Here is a 25,866-nt window from a genome sequence, read left to right as displayed (position 1 = left end):
GGTCCTCCACAACTCATAGCCCCCCAATCCAGCCACAACCTGCCACTGAGGGCGCTCCCGCCAGCCTCACCCAGAAGAGGTAAAGACAGCGTAAATGACCGGGTTCCTCACATCCTGGGTCTGCTGGACAAACACATCCTCTGAGGACAGAGGGAGAAGGCGCTGGGAGGGTGCCAGGCCCGGAGCCCCAGGGCCCTGCCCACACCTGCCCAGGGGGACCCACCAAAGGTGCCCTGACCAGCCTCCACTCCTCCGTAGCAGCCACCGGCCCCCTCGCCTGCGGGGTACTCACGGAGCTCGTCGAAGTGTGTCTCGATGCCGTCCTCGCCAGGCACTGAGCAGACCAGCCGGGCCTTCAGGAACGTGCTCCACTTGTTGACCAGGCAGCAGTGGCCGCCGTCATCATTCTGGGAGGCAGGGGGCAGAGGGCTGGGCTGGATCAGCTCGCTCGTCCCCGAGCCCCTGCCCGAGGAGGGCTGACAGAACCAGGCCTGGGTACGGAGAGGGGCAGGTGGGGCCCTGCAGTGCCTACCAGGCAGATGCGCCCGATGCGGGCGTACACCGCGGGGCTCTGCGGGGCCTCCGCCGACCGCTCGCGGAAGAAGAAGTACAGCTTGTCGTCGTTGCGCTCCGCGCTGTCAGGGATGAGCTCCGCGTGGATGAAGGAAGGGTCTGCAGATGGGCGCGGGTAGCTGGGACAGCCCTCCCCGCACCCCTCTCCCCAACAGTCCCGCCAGGATGAGGACCGCCCCCAGCTGTTCGCCAGCGACCCCCGCCTCCCCGGCCGGCCCGGCCCAGGGCTGGACACTCCCCCTGCCCCGCTCCCTTGCGGGCAACATTCCCGGCCGGCCCGCCCCCAGGAGCGCGGGGCGCTCACCGTTGAGCCACCGCGAGTTGTACTGGTCCGTGCGCATGGCCGTCTGCTTTCCGAGCGTGCGGAAGATGGCCGCGTCCGTGCCCATGAAGTCAATGTACACGCCGGCGTAGAGCTCCTCGTCTGCGGGTGGGCCGGGCGGTCAGGGGCGCCCTCGGCCAGGGCCAGGGCGCAGCCCGTGACCGCCAGGGCGGCCTCTGCGTCCCCCTTGGCTCCCCAGGGCACCATATACCACCAGTGGGGCGCTGGTCAAGGTTTGACTGGCGCTGGGAGGACTGGGGTTAAGTAGCAAGGAACTCTGATTAGTAGCAGGAGCCGATTTCTGTGGGTGGACACTCCCATCACGGCTGAGTCGAGCTCCTAACCTGAAGTCCCTGAAGCGAGTTGGGAAGAGCTACCAGCACCATTACATGGTATTTCCACTCAGGGATACCACAGATGTAACCTCAGGCGCATAGATAATAGTACAATGTAGTGAAATAATTAGGAAGTAATTAGTTTTGAGTGTATTTACCTTTTTAAAAGGAATTGATTTAATTGTAACTTTATATAATTTAATTTTTAATAATAGCTGTGTTTAACATCTGGCTCACAAAACACGTGAAAATGTCACCGTGCTGCTCCCGGCCTGCCTTCTGGGCTCCCCGAGGGCAGGCCTGACTTCCGCATCAGACTCCTGGGTCTGGGCTCTACCAGCAGGCTGGGACCTGCTCACTGGCCAAGAGGTGGAGGACCATGCCCACCCCCGCCCTAAGGGCCTTTCCTAGGCCTGGAGGTGGCATGGTGCCCGGCAGCTGATCTGAGAGGCAGATGGGGCTGGGCAGCCACAAGACAGGCACAGTGCAGGGACGGGTCAGTGAGCTCACCCCACCTGTGGGTAGAGGACCCAGACAGGACCCCTCCTCAGAGGATGTGCCTCTAACCCTCCCAGACACCTGGCCAGACCGGAAACGAACCCCCCCCAGCTGGTCACAGGGCCAGGACCCCCACTGGTGCTTCCTATGGGCCTCTCCCAGCCTCCCAAGCAAACTGAGAACATGCCATGGGATTATGCGACCACCCCTTACCCCCCCCCCCATGCAGACTCAGCCGTTCTCCTCCAGGCAGCCTGTGGCAGAGGGTTCTGGCCTTTGCATGGACCACACTGGATCTCAGGAGGATCTGCACCTGCACCTGAGGGGCTGGACGGAGGCTCACACTGCCTGGCCTCTGCCCGTCACACTGGGGTCTGTCTGTACCCCTCTCCCTGCCAAGTGGGGCCCCACTGGGGTGTGTTCAGGGCCAGCATGTTCATCCTGGGGTAACTGTTGGGGCCACCCCCCCACACTCCAGAGTCAGAGGCCACATTTTCAGCTGTAGAACCAGGGTGGGGTAGGGGCACTCACTGATGAGGGCTGAGGCCGTGTCCAGCTTGGGGTCGTATGGACACTTGCCCTTCCCTGACTCGAGTCTCTCGGGCTCCAGGTAGAAGATGTAATCCTGCAGGGCAGAGGGGGCTCAGCATCGTCCAGGCTGCACAGCCAAGAAGGGCAAGGTCAACAGGCCCCCAGGTGCCCTGAAGCCACCTCCCTTCACTGCCCAGATGATCTCTTTGGGCTTTAACTCTGCATCCCGGTGTCCCAGGCAGGGCCACACTACAGGTTCCAAGGGAGGCACTGCCTGGCCCCAGGTCCCAGAGCTCTGCTTTGAGAGCCGTGAGGGGCATAGGGCAGGTCTGTAGGGCTGATGCCCTCATGCCAGCTGGTCCAGGAAAACTGGCAAGGGCCTTCTTGGGCCATGGAGGCAGAGCTCTGTGAGCTGTGGCTGCCTGCCCTCGGTCAGGAAGGGGCTGCCAACCTGATCAGGGCCTGGGTCCTGTCCTTTGCCACCAGGTCCCACCAGGGCATAGGGCTCTGAGGTCACCGTGTCCCCAGGCTTTGTGCCCTACCTGTGGTTGTCAGGACAGACTAACAGGCCATGGCCTTTTTCCTGCCTCTTGGCAGGGCTCCCGTTCCACGTCTCCCCAGGGAGCCAGGGTTTGAAGGGTCCAGCCCAGACCACATGGAATTCACAAAGCTCCCCGTGCCTCCCAGCCCAGCCCTAAAGACGCCAGGAGGAAGGTTGTGAAGGCACTGGGACCAGGATGAGCTCACGGGGAGAAGGGAGGAAAGGAGAGAGGCGCAGAGGCAGAAGGTGGCAGCGGGTGTCGGGGATGGTGATGGGAAGGTGTACACAGGCCCGTTTCCAGTTACACTCTGCACACGTGACTTCCTGCACACATGGGGCTGCACACACAGCTTGGCACACATCACTGCCAGCACACAGAACCCACTGTTCACACCCTGGGCACACACCCACAGTCTGAGCGGTCCCAATTTTCAGCACCACCTGCCACAGACACACATGCTCAAGTGACCATTTGCTCTCATACACCGGCAGCCCCTGTCCCCGGCCCGCCCCTGCCCAGCCCCAGCCCCCCAGCCCAGTCCCGGGTCTTGACCAGTGGACAGACAGCTCTGCTCCTCCCACCCTAGGGGAAGAAAGCCCCAAGTATGGGAGGGTGCAGGGCACCCGTGCTAACCGGCGACTCACAGGAGGCATGGGGCATGGACCCCACAGTCATGTCGGACTGCAGGTGCTAGGCTGTGGGCTTGAGAGCAAACAACATGTGCCCAAGTGTATGCTGGAGTGTGCTCATGCATGTCTACACACATGGTTCTGTGGGCCGAGGCATGGCTGTCCCCAGGGCTCCTGTCTTCCCCACCTGGTGGCTTCATGATTTCTTGCCTGCAGGGCACACTGGGGCTGACATGAATCCAGCTGGGACTGCCTTCAGAGTCACTGCAGGGGAAGGGCTGGGAGGGGCACAGAGAGAGAGGGGAACCCTGGGGCGGCTGGCCTGGGATACAGGGTGCTGGCTGGAGGGCCAGGCCCAGGGGGAGTTCAGTTCAGAGGCTGCCTGGCGAGGGCCTGGAGGGATGAGGCCCACCTGGCGTGGGGCTGTGGGCGTCGGGCGGAGGGCACCATCCGTGGCTCTGCTGCCTCGGCCTCTGACCACCTGCATCTGGGTCCAGGGCGTGGCCTGAGAAGATGAGGAACAGGGGTTAGAGCCAGGGGTGGCAGGGGCTGGGGGAGCGGGCTTGGGCTGCCAGCCTTTCACACCACACATGCCAGGAACACACGTGAGCACCTGGGCCCCCAGAGTACATATATGCGCCTGTGTGTGCACACGTACACACAGCTTGGCGCACACCTGTTCACACATGTGCCCCCTAGGTCCAATCGCTCTTACATACACGCTACAAGGTCACACCAGCTACACACATGCCCACATGGAAATGGAAAAGGGCAGAAGCGGGTGGGGGGCAGAGCTGGGGAAGGGGCAGCTCTCCCCCAGGCTTTGTGGCAGAAGCTGACCCGGGCGACAGCCTGCTGATGCTGAGCCCCGCCAGGCCCTGGCTTGGCTGCAGGGCACGGTCCACAGGCACAGCCAAGAGAACTGTTGCCACGCGTGGCGTGAGCGCTTACTACGTGCCAGGCACAGTGCTAAGAGCTCTGGAGTGTTAGCTCACTGCCTCTTCCTCACACGACCTGTGAGGAAGGCAACCATTAGCCCATTTTCAGGTGAGGACACAGGCTCTGGGAGGTGAGAGAAGTCACTCACCCAACGTCACGGGCCTGAGGTTCAAGCCCATCCTGCCATCAGAACCCTGGAGTGTAGCCTCCACGGGGCAGCACAGGGTGGGGTGGGCAGGGCTTACCTGGGCCCTGCGGCCACGGTTTACATAGGTGCACATGGGGTTGTAGGCGCCAGTCCCACACACGTACAGGTGTGTTCGGTTCCAGGGCTGGATGAGCCTGACGAAGTTCCCGCACTCGCCCTGGGGCCAGAGGGAAAGCCAGGGAGGTACCCAGATGCCTCCCTGGAGTCGCCTGCCCCACCCCAGGCCCGGGGGGGTGGGGGGGGGGCGCTCCTGCACTCACGTTGCCATCCTTGCCTGAGAGCACACACTCCTCAATGCGCTGCGGGGAGGCCGCCCAGTGGATCTGCCAGAGATGGGGGTCAGGGTGCAACCTGCCGGGCAGGCCCCAGCCCCGCAGCCCCACATCCCTCATCCCCCCAGCCCGCAGCTGGGCTGGCCCTTACAATGAGGGGCTCACGGTTGATGTCATGCAGGTCCAGGGACAGCACGTAGTCCTTGCTGCCCACGTACATGCGATCGTGGTCCTCGTCCTTGAGCAGGATTCGGTAGTCGGTAGTGTTGAGCAGGAAGTTGAAGAAGTGGGCAGTGCCTGTGGCCTTCAGCTCTGAGTGGAGGGCAAGGCAGTGGTTATGACCCTTGGAGACCATCCAGTCACACCCCCTTTGGCAGAGGGGTCCCCCACCACTCGGTCATTTTAACCCCCAGCTTCTCCTCCAGGGACTGCTTAGCTCCCTCGCTAGTCCCTGACTTGGTGGGATGAGAAAGTGGGACAGGAGGGTGGGTCAGAAAGGGGCCACACCCAAAGCTAAAGCCCTGATTCATGGGCAATCCCAGCCAGGCTCTGGGTCCCAATGAAAGGATAGTGGGCAGAAGCCAGGGAATGTGATGGCATCAAAGAGTCTTTGCTCTGGTGGGGGTTGATGCTCAGGGCGGGGTCAGCGTCCCACAGGAGCCTAAAAAGGTTAATGAGTAGGAGGTGGGTGGCAGGTGCATCCAGGACAGCCCGCAGACACTGGCACAGAGCCAGGGCGCCCTGACCTCACCACCAGAGCGCGGGCAAAGCTAGCACCCAGCAAGGTGCCCACCTTGTCTGAGCAGGCTGGCCAGGACACAGGCGAGCCCTACTGCCCAGCAGATGGGGCTGCCCTCAGGCCCCACTGTGCTGCTAACGGTGAGCTCTCAGGCCACTGCGAAGCAGCCAGGAACAGCCTTTCTTGGGAAAGAGGCCTCCTGGACTGCGGCAGTGCCCCCAGCCTGGGCAGGGTCTGGTTGAGCCCCCATTTTCCTTTCTGCATGAGTCCGGCAGCTTGGCCCTTCCAACCCCAGGCTGCTGGGGGAAAGTCCTCCTCCCTGGGGATGAAGGGCAGGAGGGAGCTTGGCCAGTGACAAGCCAATGACAGACACAGGACTCCAGGAAACTTGGGAACCCTCCTCTGGGAGGGAGAGAGCCAAGGGGTCCCCCTGGCAAGCCCCTCCTCCACCCATCCCTAGCTATTTTTAGCACAGCAGGAGAGGGAAAATTGTAATGAGGGTGATGAATATTCACCAGCACAGGAGGCTTAAGATGGCAGCACACAGAAGAGCACATGCATGTCTGCACGGAGCCCAGGTATGCACACGTGCACACACATGTCCTGAATCAGTGAAGCATTCCTCCAGGAGATCATGCCCAAACCATCTCTACAACCCACAGCTGGTTACCCACCCCACAGCTGGTTACCCATCCCACAGCTGGTTACCCAACTCACAGCTGGTTACCCACCCCACAGCTGGTTACCCAACTCACAGCTGGTTACCCACCCCACAGCTGGTTACCCACCCCACAGCTGGTTACCCATCCCACAGCTGGTTACCCACCCCACAGCTGGTTACCCACCCCACAGCTGGTTACCCATCCCACAGCTGGTTGCCCATCTCACAGGTGGGCAATCAAGAGGAGAGGGAAAACAGCTGGGATCCAAGGCCTAGAGGGCTGCCTGAGGTGGGACCAGCAGGTGGCCCCATCCTCAGTCAAGGTCACCCTCCACTTAGGCGGCTGTCCTGGAATGGCCTGGCTACCTGACCCCGGCTGAGGACTGGGGAGCCTGGAGGAGAGCTGGAGGGGCCTGGTCTGAGTGCAGCTTTGGACAGAGCTCCTGGATGTGCTGGGATGGGCATGGGAGGGGGGATGGCAGCCAGGGGACTCCCACAGCAGACCCAGAGCCCATGTGTAAGGGGCTGGGGGCAAGCAAAGGCCCTGCTCTGTCCAGCCCTGACTATGTGGCGACAAGAGAATACAGGTGATGACCTTGGCCAACCTCTGGGACGCAGGGACGCCGAGGGATCAAAGGGCCGATCCCTGCCTGGCTGCAGCCTGGCCTGCCTGTCCAGCGGCGCCTCTGAAGTCCTGGGCAGGGCAGCCTGGGCACCTGTCCTGCACCTGTTGTCGGGCCACTCGGAGTCCCCTGCCTGGCCACCCAGCCATAGTGACAACAGGAAAGTAAACACTCCCCCACCCCCAGGGTCAGGAAGTAGCCAGAGAGGAAGTGGGGCTGCCAGCAGAGCCCCCCCAGGCTGGGACAGCCCGCCAGGGGTTATTTATACCCTGGCTGGGGGCATGGCTTGGTTTTACCGGTTCTGCCGGGACAGGGGGCGTTTGGGGGACAATGGAGGGGAGAGAGGCAGAGGCTCAAGTGGGCACCTTCGGACAGCACTGAGTGGGGGAAGCTCTGAATATTTAGCCCCAGGCATGCAACCAGCCACAATCCTCACCCTCCCTCCACCCCTGCCCCGCCTTGGGCCTCTAGAATCCAGGTCCTCCCCCTGCCCCTGCGCCATGCTTTGACTCCCCAAGCCCTAGCCCTAAGTCTAAGTCCCCCTCCTGAGCTCAAAGCCCCAGCGCTCAGGGCTCAATCCCTGTCTGTAAGAGGCAGGGGACAGACTGACCACTCATTCAGCAGATGAGGAAACAGCCATACATGGGGAGCAGGAGCCTCGCCTTGGTCTGAAATCCTGCCTCTACCACTCTGTGCCCCTCCCCTTGGGTAGAGGTGGGGATGAGGGAGCCTCTCACTTACTCATCTAGCACCTATCATGTACAAAGCCCCGTGCTCACAACACCCAGTCTATAGACAAGGACAGCAAGGCACAGAGAAGGAAGGTGACATGCCAGAGTGCATGGAAGGTGGGATTCCCGCCTAGATCCTTGGCCTTTTGGACTGAAGGAGGGGTGGCCCAGGCAAAGCCAGTCCTGGCGGGGGGACTGCCCACGAGGACGGCCAGGGCCGGAAGGTGACTTGCCCTCTATCAATAGGGCACATGACTCAGGACCCTTGGGATCCCTCCCAGTGGCCACGGGATATGGCGTCAATGGCTCTGATGTCACAGGACATGATGTTTTATTGACTGTGGAAACTGGTGGGGGCAGGGCACCCCATGAGGCCCGGTGGGGTGGGGAAGGGGTGGAACAAAGGGTCAGGAATCTAGGTCTGATGTGGGGCCTCTGGAGTGGACTCCATGACCCCGGCCAGGGCACTCTGGCTCTCTGAGCCTCACGTTCCTGTCTAGACATCTCTTGGGCCCTCCTAGTACTGACAGTCAAGGTGGTCCTGGGGTAAGGGAATTGCTGACAGCTAAGCATCTTTGGGCCCTCCCCCCGCCCGTCCTTTATGGGCCATCTCTGCCTTGGAGGGGAGAGGAGATGCTCTCCCCAAGGAAGCAGGCCTCCCAGATGTCACCATCTCTTGGAGGACATCTACCCTCAGTCCCATCCCTGCCTCCCCACTTCCTAGTGCTGAGATGAGGAGTGGAGAGGGCAAAGGACAGGAAGGGGATTCCTGCTGACTCAGCCCCGACTCTCCCCTGGCTCCATCCCTCATCCACAGGAGCAGAGCAAGACCCCAGATCACCCATCTGAAGCCCGCTGACCTGAGGGGAGCCTGAGGGGAGAGGGTGGGAGTTACAGGGTCCCAAGTAAAGTGGTGTTATCAACAGCCGCTGGAGTGTTCATCACACTCACGCCAGATCGTAGGGAAGAATTCAAACAAGGGGCCCGTGACAGCCCTACAGCCAGTGTCGGGGAGAGTGGTGCTCGCCTCGAGTCACAGGGTGAGGAGTAAAGCTGGTGTCCTGGCCCCCTGCCCACCTACCACAGGGCACAGGAACTGGGGGCCTTCGCTCCCTCAGAAGCCCAGGGCAGGGCAGGAGGCAGTGAGGCCTCGGAGTCCTGATACTTGCAGCACCAGCAGGACTAGAGCTCCTACAGGTCCCCAGGCCTCTAAGGAGCAGGGACTGGGGTCAAGGATCTGGGAGCCCAGGGGGTGTCGGTGTGTGTATGGCTGACCAGACCCAGCCTGGCTACGTCCTCAGGCCAGTCTCTACCTCTGCTCCACTTGTCCCAGGCCCCGTTCTGATAGCACAAGTGTCGCCTCCCCCACCCCCACGGCAATACTGAGGGAGCAGGGGCACAGTCAAGGGTTCTGTGGGTTTGGAACTCAAGTCTGGATAAGCTTTGACCTTGGGAGGGAGGGTGATGTGCCTGGGTAATGCCTCTTGGGAAGGGCACCCCACCCCCATACCCTCATTCAGCTGGGCACAGGTTGGGCGGGGCAGCGTCCATTCGGGAAGGCTTCCCCGTCATCAAGGAAGGAAGAGCCTTTTCTGGCATAAGACACCTCATTTCCGCAGCCGGTCCCGGCCTCCAGCCCTCCCCCATGGCCATTAGACGCTCAAGGTCCCAAGGTCCCAGCCCAGAATGGCCTGGTGAAGGGCCGGGCGCAGGGACAGTCTCAGTGTGTAGGGTTAGGCTGGGGTCCCGTCTCCTCCTCTCTGGTGCCTGACTTTAAGGGAGGTGGTGGGCGAGGGCAGCACTGAGGAGGCGTGTCCACAGCCCTCAACCGCAGACCCCAAGTGTGGGGAGGCCCGACCCCTGCTGCCTGTCTCCAGGACACCGGGTCTGCTGCAAAAAGGGGGCTCTTGGAGCAGAGGTGGGCGTCCGCCCCCTTGGTTACAGCTCCACAAAGCAGCAGGCCCTGATTGACAGTGTCACCTCCCCTGGCTGTGCTTGGGTACTGGGGGGTGATAGACAGGTCCCTGCAGCCCAGCCCTGACCTCTGACCTCATGTGGGCTGGTGCAGCCCTAATCCTGAGCTGAAGGGAAATGAGGGTGGGGGCCGGGGGCAGGGGCAGGGGCGCTGGCCAGGGTCTCTGTCAGTGCTTCCTCCTGCCCTTCGGAGGAGGGACACTGAGGCGGACACGGAGACAGACACCCCCAGGGGCTCCAGATGGACACGAAGACCGGCACCCCATGAGCTCGAGGGAAGGGTGGCTCCCAGCCCCTCTCACTCCCTCAGAGCTGCAAGGGGCCCCAGAGGAAGGCCCGGGGTCTGGGCGGGCCCCCTGGCTCCCAGCCTAATCCTCTTTTAATGAGCGGCCAGCCGGAAGTCCTCAGCCCCTGGCCATAGCCCTGCAACCCTGGAGGACCAGCCGGGCTGGGGGCAGGGCAGCCGCAAGCACTTGCACGTACCTTTCTCCCTGCTCAGCAAACCCACCTCACCCACACTCCAGTGCCAAGACCCCAGCGCTGGCCGGGCCGGCCCAGCACCAGCAGGGGTATACCAGCACGACACCTGCCTTGTGTCTCCACGGACCCGCTGGGGCACTTCCCATTTGCCCAGGTCCAGGTCCCACATGGGGCTGGGCGGGGGAGGCTGTCACTGATGATCTAGGGGCTGGCTCTCTCAGTCCCTTTTCCTGCCCAGGATGTTCTGGATGGAAACCCCTAGAAGCCAGGTCCAGGCTTTTCTGCCTTGGGTTCAAGCTGCCTCTTCCTTAAGGGGGTAGACTCCAGGTTCCTCTGACCCCAAGCCCCTCAATATCTGTCCCCTTCAGTCCCATCCCTGAGCCAGGCTCTCCAGATTGGAGACCCAGAGGTCTCCCCAGGAGCCACCCACACTCGTCCCCTCTTCCTGCCAGGCAGGTGAGCCAGGTCGTGCCAACAAAACCAATTACAGCTGCTCTCACCCAATTAGCAACTAATTATGGCCTCTAGTCCATTCAATGTAATTAACATGTAAATGACTCGCGTGTTTATATTCAATAACTACTCTGATTGAATTTAATTTAAATGTCTGAATTGGGGACACCGTAGTCGTGTTTCACCACCTAGAGCTGCTACTTCCTGGGACTGTCTGCTCCTCCCGGGGAGAGGGACCCAAGCCCAGCGTGGAGGATGGAGGGGCAGGCGTCTCAACACCGGCCCAGCGGGTGAGAGTGGGGATGGGTGCAGCCCCTGCATCCCTGACATGTCTGTCCCCCGTGGAATCCTCAAGATGGGAAACCCTCTGGAATGAGGGGCCCCTTCTTAAGGGCTACTGTAAACATCCCAGCTGTTCAGTAAACACCAAGCTGGACAGGAGCCTGAGTGGAGGAGCCACCCAGCTGGGCTAAAGCTCCACGGCGGGCTCCCTCCCATTGGGAGGGTGGGGGCTGGGGCTGGGGCTGGGGCTGGGGCTGGGGCTGGGGCTGGGGCTGGGGCTGGGGCTGGGGCTGGGGGCTGGGGGCTGGGGCTGGGGCTGGGGCTGGGGGCTGGGGCTGGGCTGGGGCTGGGGCTGGGGCTGGGGGCTGGGGCTGGGGCTGGGGCTGGGGCTGGGGCTGGGGCTAGGGATGGGGCTGGGGCTGGGGGCTGGGGCTGGGGCTGGGGCTGGGGCTGGGGGCTGGGGCTGGGGCTGGGGCTGGGGCTGGGGCTGGGGGCTGGGGCTGGGGCTGGGGCTGGGGCTGGGGGCTGGGGCTGGGGCTGGGGCTGGGGCTGGGGCTAGGGATGGGGCTGGGGCTGGGGCTGGGGCTGGGGCTGGGGCTAGGGATGGGGCTGGGGCTAGGGGCTGGGGCTGGGGCTGGGGCTAGGGACTGGGGCTGGGGCCTAAGGCTGGGGGCTGGGGCTAGGGGCTGGGGCTGGGGCTAGGACTGGGGCTGGGGCCTAAGGCTGGGGGCTGGGGCTAGGGGCTGGGGCTGGGGCTAGGACTGGGGCTGGGGCCTAAGGCTGGGGGCTGGGGCTAGGGGCTGGGGCTGGGGCTAGGGACTGGGGCTGGGGCCTAAGGCTGGGGGCTGGGGCTAGGGGCTGGGACTGGGCTGGGGCTAGGGACTGGGGCTGGGGCCTAAGGCTGGGGGCTGGGGCTAGAGACTGGGGCTGGGGCTAGGGGCTGGGGCTGGGGCTGGGGCTAGGGACTGGGGCTGGGGCCTAAGGCTGGGGGCTGGGGCTAGGGACTAGGGCTGGTGGCTGGGGGGCTGAGACTGGAGGGTGGGGCTGGGGCCAGGGTCTGGAGGTTGGGGCACGCTGTTCCCACGCCCGCTGTTCCCACGCCCGTTCCGCCCCAGCGCCCACCTGCTCCGCCCAGGAGAGGACAGGCTGGGGGCACAGGAAAAGCCAGGAGGCAAGGGGCAGCAAGGTCACTCCCTGGCACATAGGCAGCCAAAACCAGAGGCTCCACACCTCTTCCGGCAGAGTGTTAGTGACTTTCACCCACTTTGTCCCAGCAGGTAGGGGCTCTCCAGCCCAGGTGTCCACTGACCCCTGCCCATTCACCAGGCACCACGGCGCCTGACTGTCCTAGGTCTGGGCTGGTGGCTCAGGGGCCCATGAAGTCCTCCATGGACCCCGACAGTGCGCACGGCTGATTACGAGAAGACCTCTGGGCCGAGTTCCGAGCTCTCGCCCAGCGTAGGAAGGACACGGTGCGGTCAGGGAGCTGGCCTGGACAGGCAGGGCGGCCGGGCAAGGAGTGGGAGGACGCAGGCTGGGTCAGGCGAGCGGCTCACAGGAATGTGCCCCCAGAAGTGTGACGGGGGTGGGAAGAGGGGTTGGTCATGAAGGGGAGGGCTGCACTGACCCACTTTTCAGGTGGGGACAGAGCCTCCAGTTCCACAGGCCAGGACCTACCCCTCCTCCCACATTCCAGACGTGGCCCGGAAACCCCACACTCCTTCCTCACCACCTCCTCCTCCCTGTGACTGCAAAAGACAACAAACTCTCCATGGCTCATTTACTCCAATAAATCAACCAGACGGACAGGCCAGGATGGGACGACAGGCTCGGCCCCCATCTCTGCTGCCCTTCTCAGACTCCTGGGGTGCCTGCAGCCCCTGCACATCACCCACCTAGAGATTCCCAGGATGTCCAGACATTCTAAGCCCCCTGCCCGACATGTGGATGGGGAAACTGAGGCACTGCAGACAGATGTGTGCTCAGGGTCAGCCTTGGAGGATGCAGTAAGGCTGAGTTAGGAGCCCACGCAGGAAGGCGTGTACCGGGACAGGAAGGTGTTAAAGTGGCAGTGCGGGCAGCCCTGGGCACAGGCCTCCTGGAGTGCCACCCACTGGGCCTTGGTGATGCAGGAGCCCGAGAGGCCCTCACAGCTGCTGTTCTGCCAATGACAGTGTATGACCGACCCGCAGGAGCCAGCCACACTGGCAGACCAGCAGGGACACAGACTGTGCCCTGGGAGGGTGACGGGGGCATCAGCACAGAGCCCTAAGCGGGAAGAACTCAAGCTCTTGGCTGAGGGCAGAGACCTCAGAGGAAAGAGCATGTCCGGGTAGGAAGCCAAGGACGGGTCAGTGTGACGATGCGAGGGGGTGGAGGCAAGGCGGAGATGGGGAGGAAGGAAGGAAGAAGAGTGGGGGAAGGGGGTCTGGAGCTGAGGCTCCAAAGGCTTCCTGGTCCCCAGAGGGGCCTGCTGCTTTGGGGCTGTCCCTGTCTGCGGATTGGCAGATAGCCAGGACTTGCAAGGTGGCCCCAGTGGGAATCCACAAGTCAGCCTCGCTGAGGCCTCCTGTCCCCCACAGGCTGGCCTCCTGGGTCCTCCACAACCATCACCCGTCCTCTGCTGGGTCAGGACCAGTGGTCCGGGTCTGGACCCAGAGGCCTCTGCCCTCTCCCAGGGGCTGCTCAGCTGCCTTGGGGTGGGGGGTTGCAGCGCCCACGTGAATTGGTCTCGGGATTCAGACCAAAGCCTTCTGGCATCCAAGCCTCTGGCAAAGGCTCTCTTGCTATTTCTAAGAAAAATGCAGCAGGAATCTTCTCTGCTTCTCCAAAGCGCCAAGGGCCCCCTTGAGGTGGGGCTCAGATTCCCAGGCCAGCGCCAGGCCAGGCCAGATCAGGCCAACGCGCTGTCAGCCCCGCTGTGTAGATGCCCAAGTGAGCAGCCCAGGTCTGGTCACCCCAGCACAAGCTGCAGGAGCCAGGACAGTGCTCGAGGAGGGGTCACTGCTGCTGATCGTGGGCCCCGGCTAGACTGGGGAGCACATCTTGGGGGAGCCCCCTCCACGGCATCCCCTTCCCGAATGCATCTCCATCACTAGGTTTTCTCCACAATACAAATGTGTCACCTCTGCCGGGATTAAAAAGAGCTTAAATCACAAGGAGAAGGTGCAAACTACATCCTGGCACCAAGTGCCAGGCTCCATCCAGCACTTTGCGCTGTCCCTAGGGGCCACAGCACACCTGCTCCCTGCTCCCGCCCCTCCCTCTTCCCCACTCTCCCTTCCCCTATTTGAAATGCAGCTTCCTCCATGAAGCCTGCCGGGATACCCATGGTAGCCATTCTCCTCCTGACCCCACTCCACCCACAGGGTTCAGGGTCCCTCCTGCAGTCCTTTCCAAACATCGTCTCCTCAGAAAAGGTCAGAAATCAGAGGGAGGGGTGAGGCAGTGAAGGACTCTTGGGGTGCTCTCTGGGATCAGCCCTCACCTGTCTGCCTCCCTCAGGGGAGCTCCTAGCCACTGAGACTTCCTTCACTGGGGCCACAACTGTAACTACAAAGGTAATCCTCCCAACTACACAGGAGGTCGGTACACTGGTACCTCCATTTCACTAACAAGGAAGCGGGGACACAGAGGGACTCTGCTGCTCAAGGTCCACCCACGGCCAGGATGCAAGCAGGACAGCCTGAGCCATCAGGATGCGCCTCCACAGAGACCAGGGTTTGGAGGGGCTAAGCCACGTGTCTGATGTCACATGGTTGACGAGGCTGTAGTGGGTCCATGCACCTCAGGGCCAGTCCCCTCGGCCACCACAGCCTGCACCTCTGCATTCTACCACATCTCAGTGCTGCACGCCCAGCCCTGCAGGGAAGAAGGGAACTGGAGGTCTCCCAAGAGTCAGGGGCCAGGTGCCAAAGGCTCTGAAGACACCCGCTAGGCCCACACCGCCTCCGCAGGGGTCACAGGGTTGGGGTGCACGTACACAGGTGCAGACAGCCAGGAGCCCACTCTGAGGCGGCCGCCTCCCAAGCCACAGGGTGAAAGATTCTTTTATGGGCCAGGATGAGATTTTTATCTTGGCGGTTTCTCTTTAAATTCTTTACGATTACGAAGCAGCGGGGGCTGCCAAGGAACATGATTTACTTCTTGAGCATGCACCAGCTCCTCACTCGGTGCCAAGGGGAACTAGAGCCAAGGAGGGAGGGGCGGGGTTGTACCAGGGAACCAGAGACAAGGCCTGTGCTGCCGAGTCCCAGCCGGCGGCCGGCCCATCCGCAGCTCCGTGGACCTGGCAGGGCTACAGCCCAAAGCCCCGGCCCTGGGCCTGGCTGGGTCAGGCGCAGCCTCAGGCAGGGTCCCTGCAAGCGCAAGGACCTGTCCCTACTCTCTCTGTGGGCAGATTCTGGCCAGCTGAGGGGCAGGGAGCCAGCCCCCAGGACCTCCCAACTCCCGAAGTGGCCATTTCCAAGTTCCCTCTCAGGAGGGAGGCAGCTCCCATTTCCAGGAAAGCTGATCCCAAATGCAGGGATCTGGGCTCAAGTTCATGAGTTGGGTCTTCCTTCCTCCCTCTTTCTGGCTCATCCTGGAACACACACCCATCCTGGTTTGCTGGCTCCGAATCTCCCTGTAGCTGCCCAAGGCACCTGAACCCTGCCCAGCTCCCTGGTGCCACTCCTGGCCGAGCGGTTCCTCACCCCCTCCCCTACAAGCTGAAGCTCCATGCCTGTTTGGTTGGCCAGGGAGCCCCTAGGGGTAAGGGTGGATCCTCTACCTCCCCAACCCCATCTCCACCCTGTGCATCAGGCCTGGAGGTAGGGCAATACGCCTTCAAGGTCTGCACAACCCCACCCACTCCGACCCCTCCTAACCTCCAGTCCCATCGTTTCCCAACAAGGGAAGTGGAGACGGCTCTCTGGTGCAAATGATGTCAGTGGTGGCACCGCTCTGGGCCACCTGGGCCATTAGTCCCCAGGCTCAGAGGCAGGGCTGACCAGCACCCACCCATTCCTCCTCCAGAACCCCAGGGATACTCCGGACATAGGAGCCGCTGCCTCTCCCCGGGACCTGGTTTTCCTTCTCTGAAGGGAGAGACTTCCTAGGGGCGAGGCTGCCCAGTGTGACCCAGCCCTCTCCTCGGGAAGTGAGGTTGGGGAGACCAAAGCTGGCCCTGTAGGACCCTGGAGCCCAGTCCTCGCTCACTCTCCACCTGCCTTCCACTCAGTCCCGGGACAGGCTCAGACATCAGACAGCCAGGCTCCATTTTGGTCCTGCTCCTGAGTGGTTAGGAACCTCCGAATCTCATGCCTCCCAGGGGATCCAGGGAGACGCCTCGGGCCTTGGCGGGACCACCACTTGGCGATCATCATGGGCACCTACAGCTATTTCTATTATTGGCATCTTTCCTGACCTGCTTTGGCAACATGATCTTCTGCTCCAACTCTCTACCCCTGCCTCAGTTTCCCCAGTAGCCCAGCCACCTCATGTCATCACAAGGCCTCTTTTCCCCACCAAACACCTCTTGACCCCAAGTCCCGGCCAAAGCCAGCGCAGGCAGCAGCAGTGTATTGTGGGTGGCTTCCTGGCAAACAGTAAACATTCCCCAAGCTGAACAAAAGAACTGGCAGGGCCTTGGCACCTCCCTGCTGCAGCCAAGGTGGTGTCCTCTCAGGGTGGGGGAAGGGGAGGTCAGTAACTGGGGTTGCGGGGGTCCAGGCCCAGGCCAGGAGGAGGGGAGGAAAGGGGGCCCGCTGTCCAGGCTCCCCAGTCCCTCGCACCACGAGCTCCCAAAGCACAGCTCGCCCGCGCCTGGCAGCCCCCCCACCTGACCCCACCGCCGCCTGACCTTGGCTGTGCCCTGAAGGAAGCTCGGGGGGTGGGCCACAGGAGCCCCTGACTGACTGAACCCGGGGTCCCTCTCCCTTACCCCCTCTTAGCTTTAGGTTTGTCTGGGGTGCTCCGGAGGACAGGCAGGCAGCAAGCCCAAGTCTGGCCCAGTTCCTGCCTTTGTTCCTTTATCTGCCCTGGGCAGGAATGCCCCTTATGCCAGTACCTCCCAACTGCAGCAGGGCCCGGGCAGGGGAGGGGAGGAGCCTAAGCTGATCCCCGAGGCCTGGTATGCCAGCAGCTATATCCACTCAAGGCACAGATGGAGAAACTGAGGCATGGAGCCAGAGTGAGCAACCTTCTCTGTGCCCAGGAGGAGACGTACCCCGCTTTCCCAGTCCCTGGCCTGGCTGTGGGATCCCAGTTTCTGTAAGTGCTGGTCTCATTCTCGCGCCCCAAACACTTGGTGAGGACTCGGTCTCCGCTGAGGGCCTCTTCGTGTACATGGCCTGGCCGAGGCCCTCCAGCACGGGCCTGGTGCAGTCAGTGCTGGCCCCAGGTGGCACAGACAAACGGTGCCCGTTGTCTTTCAGCCAGTTTGACTGTAAGTACCCCATCTTGTTCACTGCAGAGTCCCCAGTACTCAGCACAGGGCCTGGTGCATAGTAGGTGCTCAAGTATCTGCTACACTACGTGACATTAACCATGAAACTAGGACACAAGATCAAGTGGGGACCAGGAAAGGCCATTCAGGGCAGGGAAATCTGTGTGCGCAAAGGCACCAAGGCCCAGGGGTGGGGTGGCCCCAGACACCCCGCCGCCCCACCCCAGGCTGCCAGGGAGTCGGCACCGCCACAGGCTGGCTGCCAGGAGTTGGGCTTTTAGTCACCGCAAGTGTTGGCTTCAGAGCTAATTGACAGGGAATCGACCTGACTGATGTGGGCGTCAGGCGTCGGCAGGGCCAGGACACCGGGGTTCTATTTCTGGCCCCACTTCTGCCTCCTGCCTGACCTTGGCCTTGCCCTTGCCTGAGCCTCGGTTTCTCTCTCTGGAAAACAGGAACAAAAGCCTCTGGAGGTCCAAGAAGGTTTAAAAGGAGCACACAGCTGCTGGTGTGGCTCAGTTGGTTGGGCATCATCCACACACCAAGAGGTCGCCAGTTCGATCCCCAGTGGAGGGCGTGCAGGAGGCAGCCGATCAGTTCGATCCCCAGTGGAGGGCATGCAGGAGGCAGCCGATCGATGTTTCTCTCTCATCTGTTTCTGTCTCTCTCTCCCTCTCCCTTCCTCTCTCTCTCAAATCAATAACTTTTTTTTTTTAAAGAAAAGGAGCATACAGAGGACCTCCCTGTGTGTCAGCCCTCCTGTTACCTCTCATGGGTCTCCAGGGTGATGATACAAATAACACCCAGAGTGGATATCTGGGCTCCAGGGTCCCTGGGGTGTGAAGACCAACTCACCCCTCCTGCCCTCTGTGGGGGAGGGGATGCTCTAATTCCCCTGCCTGCACCCTGGGCTGGGAAGGTAAAAGGGGGGAATCAGGCCCCTTCAAGATTTTTTTTTTTTATATTTTATTGATTTTTCAGGGAGAGAGAAAAAGAAACATCGATGTAAGAGAGATACATCGATCAGCTGCCTCCTGCACGCCACCCACCTGGAATTGAGCCTGCAACCCAGGCGTGTGCCCTGACCGGGAATCAAACCAGGACCTCTCAGTCCCTGGGATGACGCTCAATCCACTGAGCCACACCGGCCAGGGCTTCAAGATTTCTTAATCTGCTCTGAGGAATTCCACCAGGAAGGGTGGGGGTGTCAGCAGAATAAATATCTCATCTTCCAGGCCTAAGAGAGGGGGACTGCTTCTACAGACCAAACCGATCCTCTCTTCTGCCCATTTCTCAGGCCCTGCACAGGACTCCCTCCAGGCACACGCTCAGAAATTCATTCCCCACTGCCCCATCAAGTTGCAGGGGCAGGATGAGGCCAGGGGAGGGGCTCTGCTGGGGAACATGGGACCATGGAGAGGTGAACGCTGGGCTTCAGCCAAGCCCAAGGAAGGAAAGAGGTTGGCCCAGCCTTTCACCCCAATATATGTGCCCGGAAATCTGGCCAGCCAGGGTTGAGTCGGCCCCACCCAGGGCAGGCAGCTGGACAGAATGACCTCCGGTCAGAGCAGGGCCAAGGCTGAGAACTCAGGAGTGACCTCAGGTCCCCCAAGCTCCAGTATGGCCACTGTTCCTTACCTCAGGCCAAAAGTAGACTCTTCTGATCCCACACACCTTCAAGGAAGTGGCTAGTGAGTGAGCCATCTGTACTGCTGGGCATGTGTGCCATACGTGTGCCCCTGCCTGGGGGGTTAGGCGATGGAGCCGTGGGACCAGCCTCTCACTCTGCAGACCCCAACCCATCATTAAAACCTTCCAAGGACTTCCAAAGCAAAGTGCTCATTGGGGCTCTCAGGACCTCGGGCTTGTCCCCATAGCACATGCTCTCTCAGAACTCAGCAGTAGCCTACCCTCCAGTCATAGCCAACAGCACCCTCCGCAGTTCCTGGGGACCCCTCCCACCCAGAGACCCACAGGAAGGTTCCTCAAGCACCCACATCCCTGTAGGGTCGGTCCTGTTTCTCCGGCTTCCTGGAGTCTCAGTGTCTGCTCCACTGTCTGACCCTCCACCCCAGGGACTGCCCAGGGCAAGAGCAGGCACGCAAGGTGGACACAGAGACATGCAGCGCTCGGAGGAGCTTCTGCAAACAGGTTCGAAAGGAGTGGCGGCTCCAACCTCGCAGTGCTCACAGGAGACCCTCTGTGGACCTGAGCCCAGCCAGCCGGAGACCTCACCTTCTGACTCCAGAAGGAACCCAGACTCAGGACCCTTCTCCAGAATGTCTAAGTGGCCCAGTCTCCAGCCTTCCCCGCAGGTCACCGCCTCCCTGTCCCCACCGCATACACCCAGGGCACCTCATACGGCTGCACAGGGGTCCTTGTTTGTCCTAACCTCTCCTTTCTCCAGTGCAACGGGCCAAGTGCTGTGCAGAGGAAGATGCTGGGGAACAGCAAGGTGGCCTCTTACCTTTGAATGAGAGCCGGACCCTGGGAGTGGCCGGGAGGTGGTCCTGGATGGGGGTGGCTGGCCATGCCCCAGTCACTAGGGAAGCCCAGAGGAGGAGACCAGCAACAGGCATTGTGGGAGGGGCCTAGGGCCCAGGAAGCAGGCTCAGCCTTCTGGACACCTGGGAGGGGAGAACCAAGATTGGAATGTGTTAGGCAGATAAGGGAGTCCAGCCCTACCCACATTTCCCTCATGTAATTCTGCCCGAGGTACCTCGATTTCCCTATCTGAATAAATAGGGCGATGTGTGTCTCCTTGCTCACACCCTCAGCCTGGGGCCATGAATGCCCCAATATGCAAACCTCAAGTACTTTCTTGTCCCTGCTTTGGTCTGGGGAGGTGTACCCAACAGACCTGAAGACCAAGCAACCAGGTGCAGCTCCAATCACTAGGGGTCAGCAGAGCTAACAGGGCTCACAAGAGACCCAACCCCCACCCCCAGCACCCTAAATTCCATTCCCAGGGCCCAGCTCACGCAGGTGATCTGGCAGCCTTCTGCATTCCCAGTAGGCTCTCTCCCTTGTACCCATCCCTAACCAAATGGGCAGCCCATCCCTCTCCCACCTCAAGAACTGGGGGAAAGGTAGCCCAATGCTGCCTGCTCCAGCAAAACCTCTCCTCCAGTACAGGGGAATCTGGATCTAATTATTGGTGTGGGGGACATGGAAGAGAGTGGAGAATGAGGGAGACACACGTAGGCAGCCTATGGTGGAAGAGACCCAGCAGCCAGAAAAGGAGAGGCAAAGAATAGCAGAATCTACTTTTACTGAAATCACAGCAGGAGGAATCCAAGTCAGACATACGGAGGGACTTCCTGCTAGGACAAGTTCTAGCTCTGCCTAGAGGGTGAAGAAGGGGAGCTAGGATGACCGCGTAGCCTGGGTGGGCCTGCAGTCTCCCCTGCAGAACTCCCACACCCCCAGCAGGTCCAAGTTTCAATGGTGTGTTTTTCAAATATTGTCTCCCCAGGCAGGCTGGCTGTTGGGTAAACGCAGCCCAGCACCAGTTGTCAGAACATATTGCTCCCTCCCGGCAAAAACCAGCGCCAACTCCCAACCTCCCCCCCAGATGCATTGGAGGTGAGGGCATCAAAAATGACAATGTAAGCCCCATCCTCCAGATCTGCTCTGTCTATTCCCTTTCCCATGGGAGGCAGGACCCCAGGTCGATTTTAGGACCCTGGGGTAGGGTAAGGGGTACTGTGGCCTGTTAGTCCCCTGCACTGGCTGACATATGCTGAGACAAGGCCCAGGTGCCACATCTGACTGTCAGGCCCCACTAGACAGATCCTGGTGCCCTCCCTTGACCTACTTCCCCCAAGCCCTTGCCTCTCCTGCCAGGGCAAATCACTCGTGGTTCCTCAGACAGGAAGTACAGCTTCAGGCCTCCTGGCCCATTCCCCAGGTGGTGCTCTCTGTGGGAATACCCTCGCCTGAGTGCCTGACACACCTCTCATGTTCTTCAAAGTCACAGATGCTCCCTCCTGGGGAGGCTGGCTGGGGGAGGGAAGAAGCAGCAGCAGCCCCTCCCCCATCTGCTGGGGCACCAAGCTGATACTGACTGAATGGCAGGCTCCGATGAGGGGGCGAGGGGGCGGGTGGGAAAGGGCTGTGCCACCACATCACCCTGGGGTACACCCGGGAGGCCCCCACTAACAGTTGTGGATAAACATATAAATAAACACACACACCCTCACCTGCATGCTCACACATGTCCTTACAGGCGTGTGTTTGCTCAAGAACTTGACCTGCTAGTGGGGTGGGGCTCAAAGAAGCTGGGAGACACTGTCCTGGCTTGGAGAGGGCAAGATGTAGTCTGAGTCCCTCGGAGAGCTTTGATCCTACGTACCAGGGGGCTCAGCTTGACTCACCTCTCTCCTCCCCCTGACCTCATTTCTCCTGCATGCATTTTCATGGTGACAAGGTCAGGGTCACCAAGGACAGTGTTGGAGTCCGGGAAGTGGAAGGCTTTGCCCTACTGGGCCCCTACAGGGACCTCCCACAATGTTCTGGCCTTTAAAGGGGTGCATGTGGGATGTTCAAGTCTGTTGGGGCCTTAGACCCAAGTCCAAGCCCCCTCTTTGGCAGCCTGGGGGTTGGAGGAGGAGAGAGAAGGAGAGGAGAGGGAAGGAAGGAGAGGAGGACGGAGGGAAGGATGGGGAGGGTATTTCTGCAGTCGTTCCTCTCTGCCAGCCCCTGGACACACTCCCCTCATCCCCAGGCCCAGAGAAGTCCCCATTCAGCTAGCCCAGGTGGGTGGACGGAGGAGGAACAGGCACCGCCACCTGGGAGCCCACCAGGAGGAGAGCAGAGAAGGAAGGAAGGAAAGAAGGCTGGTGGGAGGGAGCAAGGGAGGAAGGCAGGCGGGAGGGAGGAGGAGAGAGGGAGGAGAGAGGGAGGGACAGAGGAGAGACGCTCAAACAAAGAACCGAGGAGCTGGGGCTGGCAAGGGGTGCAGGGAAGGGGCGGTAGACCCAGTGGGTCTGGAGGTACCTGGGGCTGGGGCAGGGGGCTAGGTGGTAGAATTGTCTAGCCTGCTCCAGACCTCCCAGGCTGAGAATGGGGGTGGGGGTGGGCAGCCTGCCTCAGGGAAGGGAGGTTGGCTCCTCCTTGGAGCTGAGAACTGCCTGGCTGGAAGGGAGGCAGGAGCAGGGGTTGTGGGGGAACATGGGGAAGAAATTATTAACAGCACCCCACCCCCTACCCAGCCCCTGGATACTCCCCCTGTGCAGGCCTGAGCTCCCTCCCGGCTCCTTGGCTTTCCCCCTCCCCCAACACCCCATGGACCAGGAAGCAGGGCCACCCCAGCATAGCTAGGATTGACCCCCTTTTTTGTGGTGGGGGGTTTCCCAGTCAAGATCACCTGGGTTTGGCTCCATCTTCCCCCTCCAGGTATGCCTAGCAGAGCAGGGGGAGGGGAGCTGAGGCTGGCCTGCTGGCCTTCTCTCCCCCCTGCCACACTGGCTCCTTCAGAACTGAGGGGCAGCAGTAAGGGTAGAGGTGCCCAGTGTCCATGCCTTCCAGGACACCAACCCCAAGGGTCCAGGCACACTCCTGTTGCAGCCTGGGAAAAGGCTGCAGCTCCATCTAACCCCCTGGGCTGGGATTAGCCTCCCAACCCCAGGGTGCAGTTTCCCTATTCTGTAACTACACAGGGGCTTCTGGGAGACAATCTGGGTAAATTCAGGACAGGAACCTTCAACCCCACCGAGCTCCAGGGCCGACACACCAATGCCCTAAGTTTGCCCCCTCCCCCAGGTGTTCGTGGGCTGGTGTTCACAGGACAGTTATCTCAAGAATGAGAAGTTATTTATCCAGCCAGGCCCCCAGTCCCAGTTCCAGGTGACCTTTCCTGCCATCCCTGCCTCACAGGCCACCTGACACTTTCTGGTCTCACCTGCTCTAGGACAGCCCTTTAAGTTGCTGGTGTCTCCTGCCCACTTCACCACTGGGGCCCAACCTGTCCAAATGGGGGTTGCTGCAGGCTCTTCCAGCTCACCTACACCTCGCAAACAGCTGGGTCCCTAATGGAGCAAGACTCCCGCTGGAAAAGCAAACCCAAGCTGGCAGCTGGGGGTCAGGGGGTTGGCACAGTGCTCGGAGAAAAGCCTCGGGGCTAGTGATCCTCCTGTGCCGAGGATCTGGGAGATCCTCCACGTGGGGGCAGCCAGGATAGTGCTTCCTTTGAGATCATCAGACTGGGCCACTGAGGCAGGGCGGGCGCACCCACGGGGAACAGCACTGCCTGAGGCGTTAGTGGGAAGCAGAGCTGAGCCAGAAGGGACATCCGGATTCCCGCTCCAGGAACGTGGGAGTGGGGGGGGGGGGTAAGGGAGCACCCACCCACCCAGAACCTTAAAGGAAAAAGTTGCTCTGCACACTGGTGACTCCGCAGGCCACATCATCCACACATGTCCATGTCGCCCCGATGCAAAGCGTCCGGCCAGACCAAACAGGTAGAGCGCCCACTCTAGTCCTGTCGCCGTGTCCGCGGTGAGCCCCTAATCGCCGATGCCCGCACCTCGGACACTTCCGCAGAGTTGCAGTGCCGCGGTTCCCAGAAGGATCGCGGGGTGGCCCGGCCGCCGGCCCGCTCCCTCCCGGTTCCCGCCGCACTCACCTCTTCCGCGGCGGCGGGGCCTGGGCTCCCGGGCGGCGGCGGCTGAGCCGCTCCCGGTTGGGCCGGCCCGCGCTAGCGGCTCCCCGGGTCCATGGCCCTGCCTGCACCCTCTCGCCGCTGTGCCTGAACCGGTGTCTGCGCCGCGGCCCTGGCTTAACGGGTTCCAAGGGCTTCGAGCGCGTCAGCAGCCGAGGCCCCGGGCCCCGGCCCGGGCCATGGGAAGGCTCAGGGGCGCTCGGGGCCGCCTCCCCACGGGTGGGCTGCGGGCGCCCCCTGGCCGGTGCGCCGAGGGCGCATTCCCCGGCGCGGGGCGCGGGCGACGGCGCGCTGAGCTTCGGGGCGCTGCGCTCAGCTCGGCCCGATGGCGCTGTGCCCGCCTGGTTGCTGGGCTGGGGCTCGGCGGCCGCGCGGGGCTGCGCCGCTCCTCGCCGCACGCCCTGGCCCTTCGCGGCGCTCGGGGCTCGCGGGACCACCGCCGTTCGCTGGCTCGCTCGCTCTGGTCTCGCGGCCGCCGGCGGGACAGGGTGCTCCGAGCCGCGCGGGGAGCGCCGGCAATTGGCCGCCCGTGGGCGACATTTGCATAGCACGGCCCCGCCCCGCCCGGCCCCACCCCCGGGGCGGGACCCGCCCGGCCGCCACCCCGCCCCCGCTCCACCTGTCCGCTAGCTAGAGTGGGTTCTCCCAGGCTGTGGGGCAACCTGCGCCAGGGGAGGCTCATCTGCACCCCGCGCCCCCGCCCGGCTTCGCAGGCGGCGCCCCCGCCCCGCCCTGGCTTTGTCTCTCCGTGGATACACCGCGCACACCGCGCCTGGTGTTTACCCGGGCACTCAACTCCCAGGCGGGAAGGGCGGGCGCGCCGGGAAGCAGCGAGCCTGCGCTCACCTGCGCACCCCTTGTCGTGTCGCTCCTTCTCACTCCCTGCCGGCCGCCGCGCGCGTGAGCCCCGCAGTGAAGGACCCAGGACTGCCCCGGACACTCAGCAGGTGGCGGTGCAGCCCCTGGGACGGCTGGCACCGCTGGATGCTGCCCATACCCTCCAGCCCAGACCAGGTCGTGGTTGTCCAGCCTCACAGCTTTGTCCAGCCGCTCGAGGGCTGCCTGTGATCCCCACAGCCGCCAGCCTTATTTCAAGCCAGCAGCCTCAGGGACCCACCCTTTCTCGGTCCATACCCCAAAGAAGCAGAGACTGGGCCTCCTCTCCTAAAAGGGACATTTGCTTTCAAATGGCCTCATGATGACCACAAGGTCCTGCAACTGAGAGGAAGGGACCCTCCACCCAACACAATGCCCAAGCTTCACCAGCCTGGACCACAGTCTCAGCCCTGCCCCATGCACTTTACTAAGGTCCCAAGGGGCATGGGCCCTCTCCCTCCTTTTCCCTCCCTTCTTCTCTGCCCTTCCCTCTTCTTCCCCACCCCTGGTTTTTCTTCCTCCTCCTCTCCCTCCACTTTCTCCCAATTTCTTCTCCTCCTTTCTCTATTCCTCTTCTCACAGCTCCTCCCTCTTTCACCCCCTTCTCCTCCTGGCTAACCAGACCCTCTAGAGAAGGCCTGGTTGACTGCAAAGGCAGGGTGGGGTGGGATGTTAGGGATCCTGCTGACCAGCCTTGGAGTGTGGGCCCACATGCTCCAGGCAGAGGCTGGCCATTCGAGGTAGGAAACCTCAGCCTGGAGTCATGTGGCTGCAGTGACCATGACGGTGCCTGGGCCTCTCCTCTCTGTCATGTCTCATTTAAAACACCGTGACAGTTGTCTGTCCTCATCCCCACTCCTCTGCACCAGGGTCACCCCTAAGTTTCCCACCACTAAGCCACCATCACCAATACAGCTTATGCCACCATCGCCATGGTTTCCAACGCCATCCCTTCCACACCCTGCCACCCCCAGCCTCCCTCAGAGCCCAGCCACCTGTCACCACCCCAGCATGATCATCATCATGGTCACTAAAGCAGAACTGTCAGGACTTGGGAAGGACTCCAGGGTGCAGGGATGGAAAGGAGAGCCACTCAGTTGATTTGTCCAT

At 61.8% G+C, this 25,866-nt stretch overlaps 1 protein-coding gene across 2 annotated transcripts in view; it reads right to left on the bottom strand.

The window, feature by feature from the left end:
* Nucleotides 1-24,084, bottom strand: part of SEMA3F (semaphorin 3F) — a 29,693-nt gene extending 5,609 nt beyond the window's left edge. The window contains exons 1-11 of one of the 2 annotated variants that reach the window (XM_036267143.1): nt 23,845-24,084; nt 19,687-19,846; nt 5,001-5,161; nt 4,838-4,900; nt 4,615-4,734; nt 3,843-3,935; nt 2,260-2,353; nt 878-997; nt 533-672; nt 293-407; nt 71-140 (exon numbers count right to left, since the gene is read on the bottom strand). In XM_036267143.1, the coding sequence (XP_036123036.1) occupies nt 71-140; nt 293-407; nt 533-672; nt 878-997; nt 2,260-2,353; nt 3,843-3,935; nt 4,615-4,734; nt 4,838-4,900; nt 5,001-5,161; nt 19,687-19,798 (1,088 nt within the window). In that variant the 5' untranslated portion in view covers nt 19,799-19,846; nt 23,845-24,084. The remainder of the gene's footprint in view (nt 1-70; nt 141-292; nt 408-532; nt 673-877; nt 998-2,259; nt 2,354-3,842; nt 3,936-4,614; nt 4,735-4,837; nt 4,901-5,000; nt 5,162-19,686; nt 19,847-23,844) is intronic. The other variant, XM_036267144.1, reaches the window with a different exon arrangement.
* Nucleotides 24,085-25,866: the final 1,782 nt, after the last annotated feature.

The sequence above is a fragment of the Molossus molossus genome, unplaced genomic scaffold (assembly GCF_014108415.1).
Source record: "Molossus molossus isolate mMolMol1 unplaced genomic scaffold, mMolMol1.p scaffold_m16_p_18, whole genome shotgun sequence".
Taxonomy (NCBI): domain Eukaryota; kingdom Metazoa; phylum Chordata; class Mammalia; order Chiroptera; family Molossidae; genus Molossus; species Molossus molossus.
Note: the sequence above shows the minus strand (reverse complement) of the source record. Positions and strands in the feature narration are given on the sequence as shown.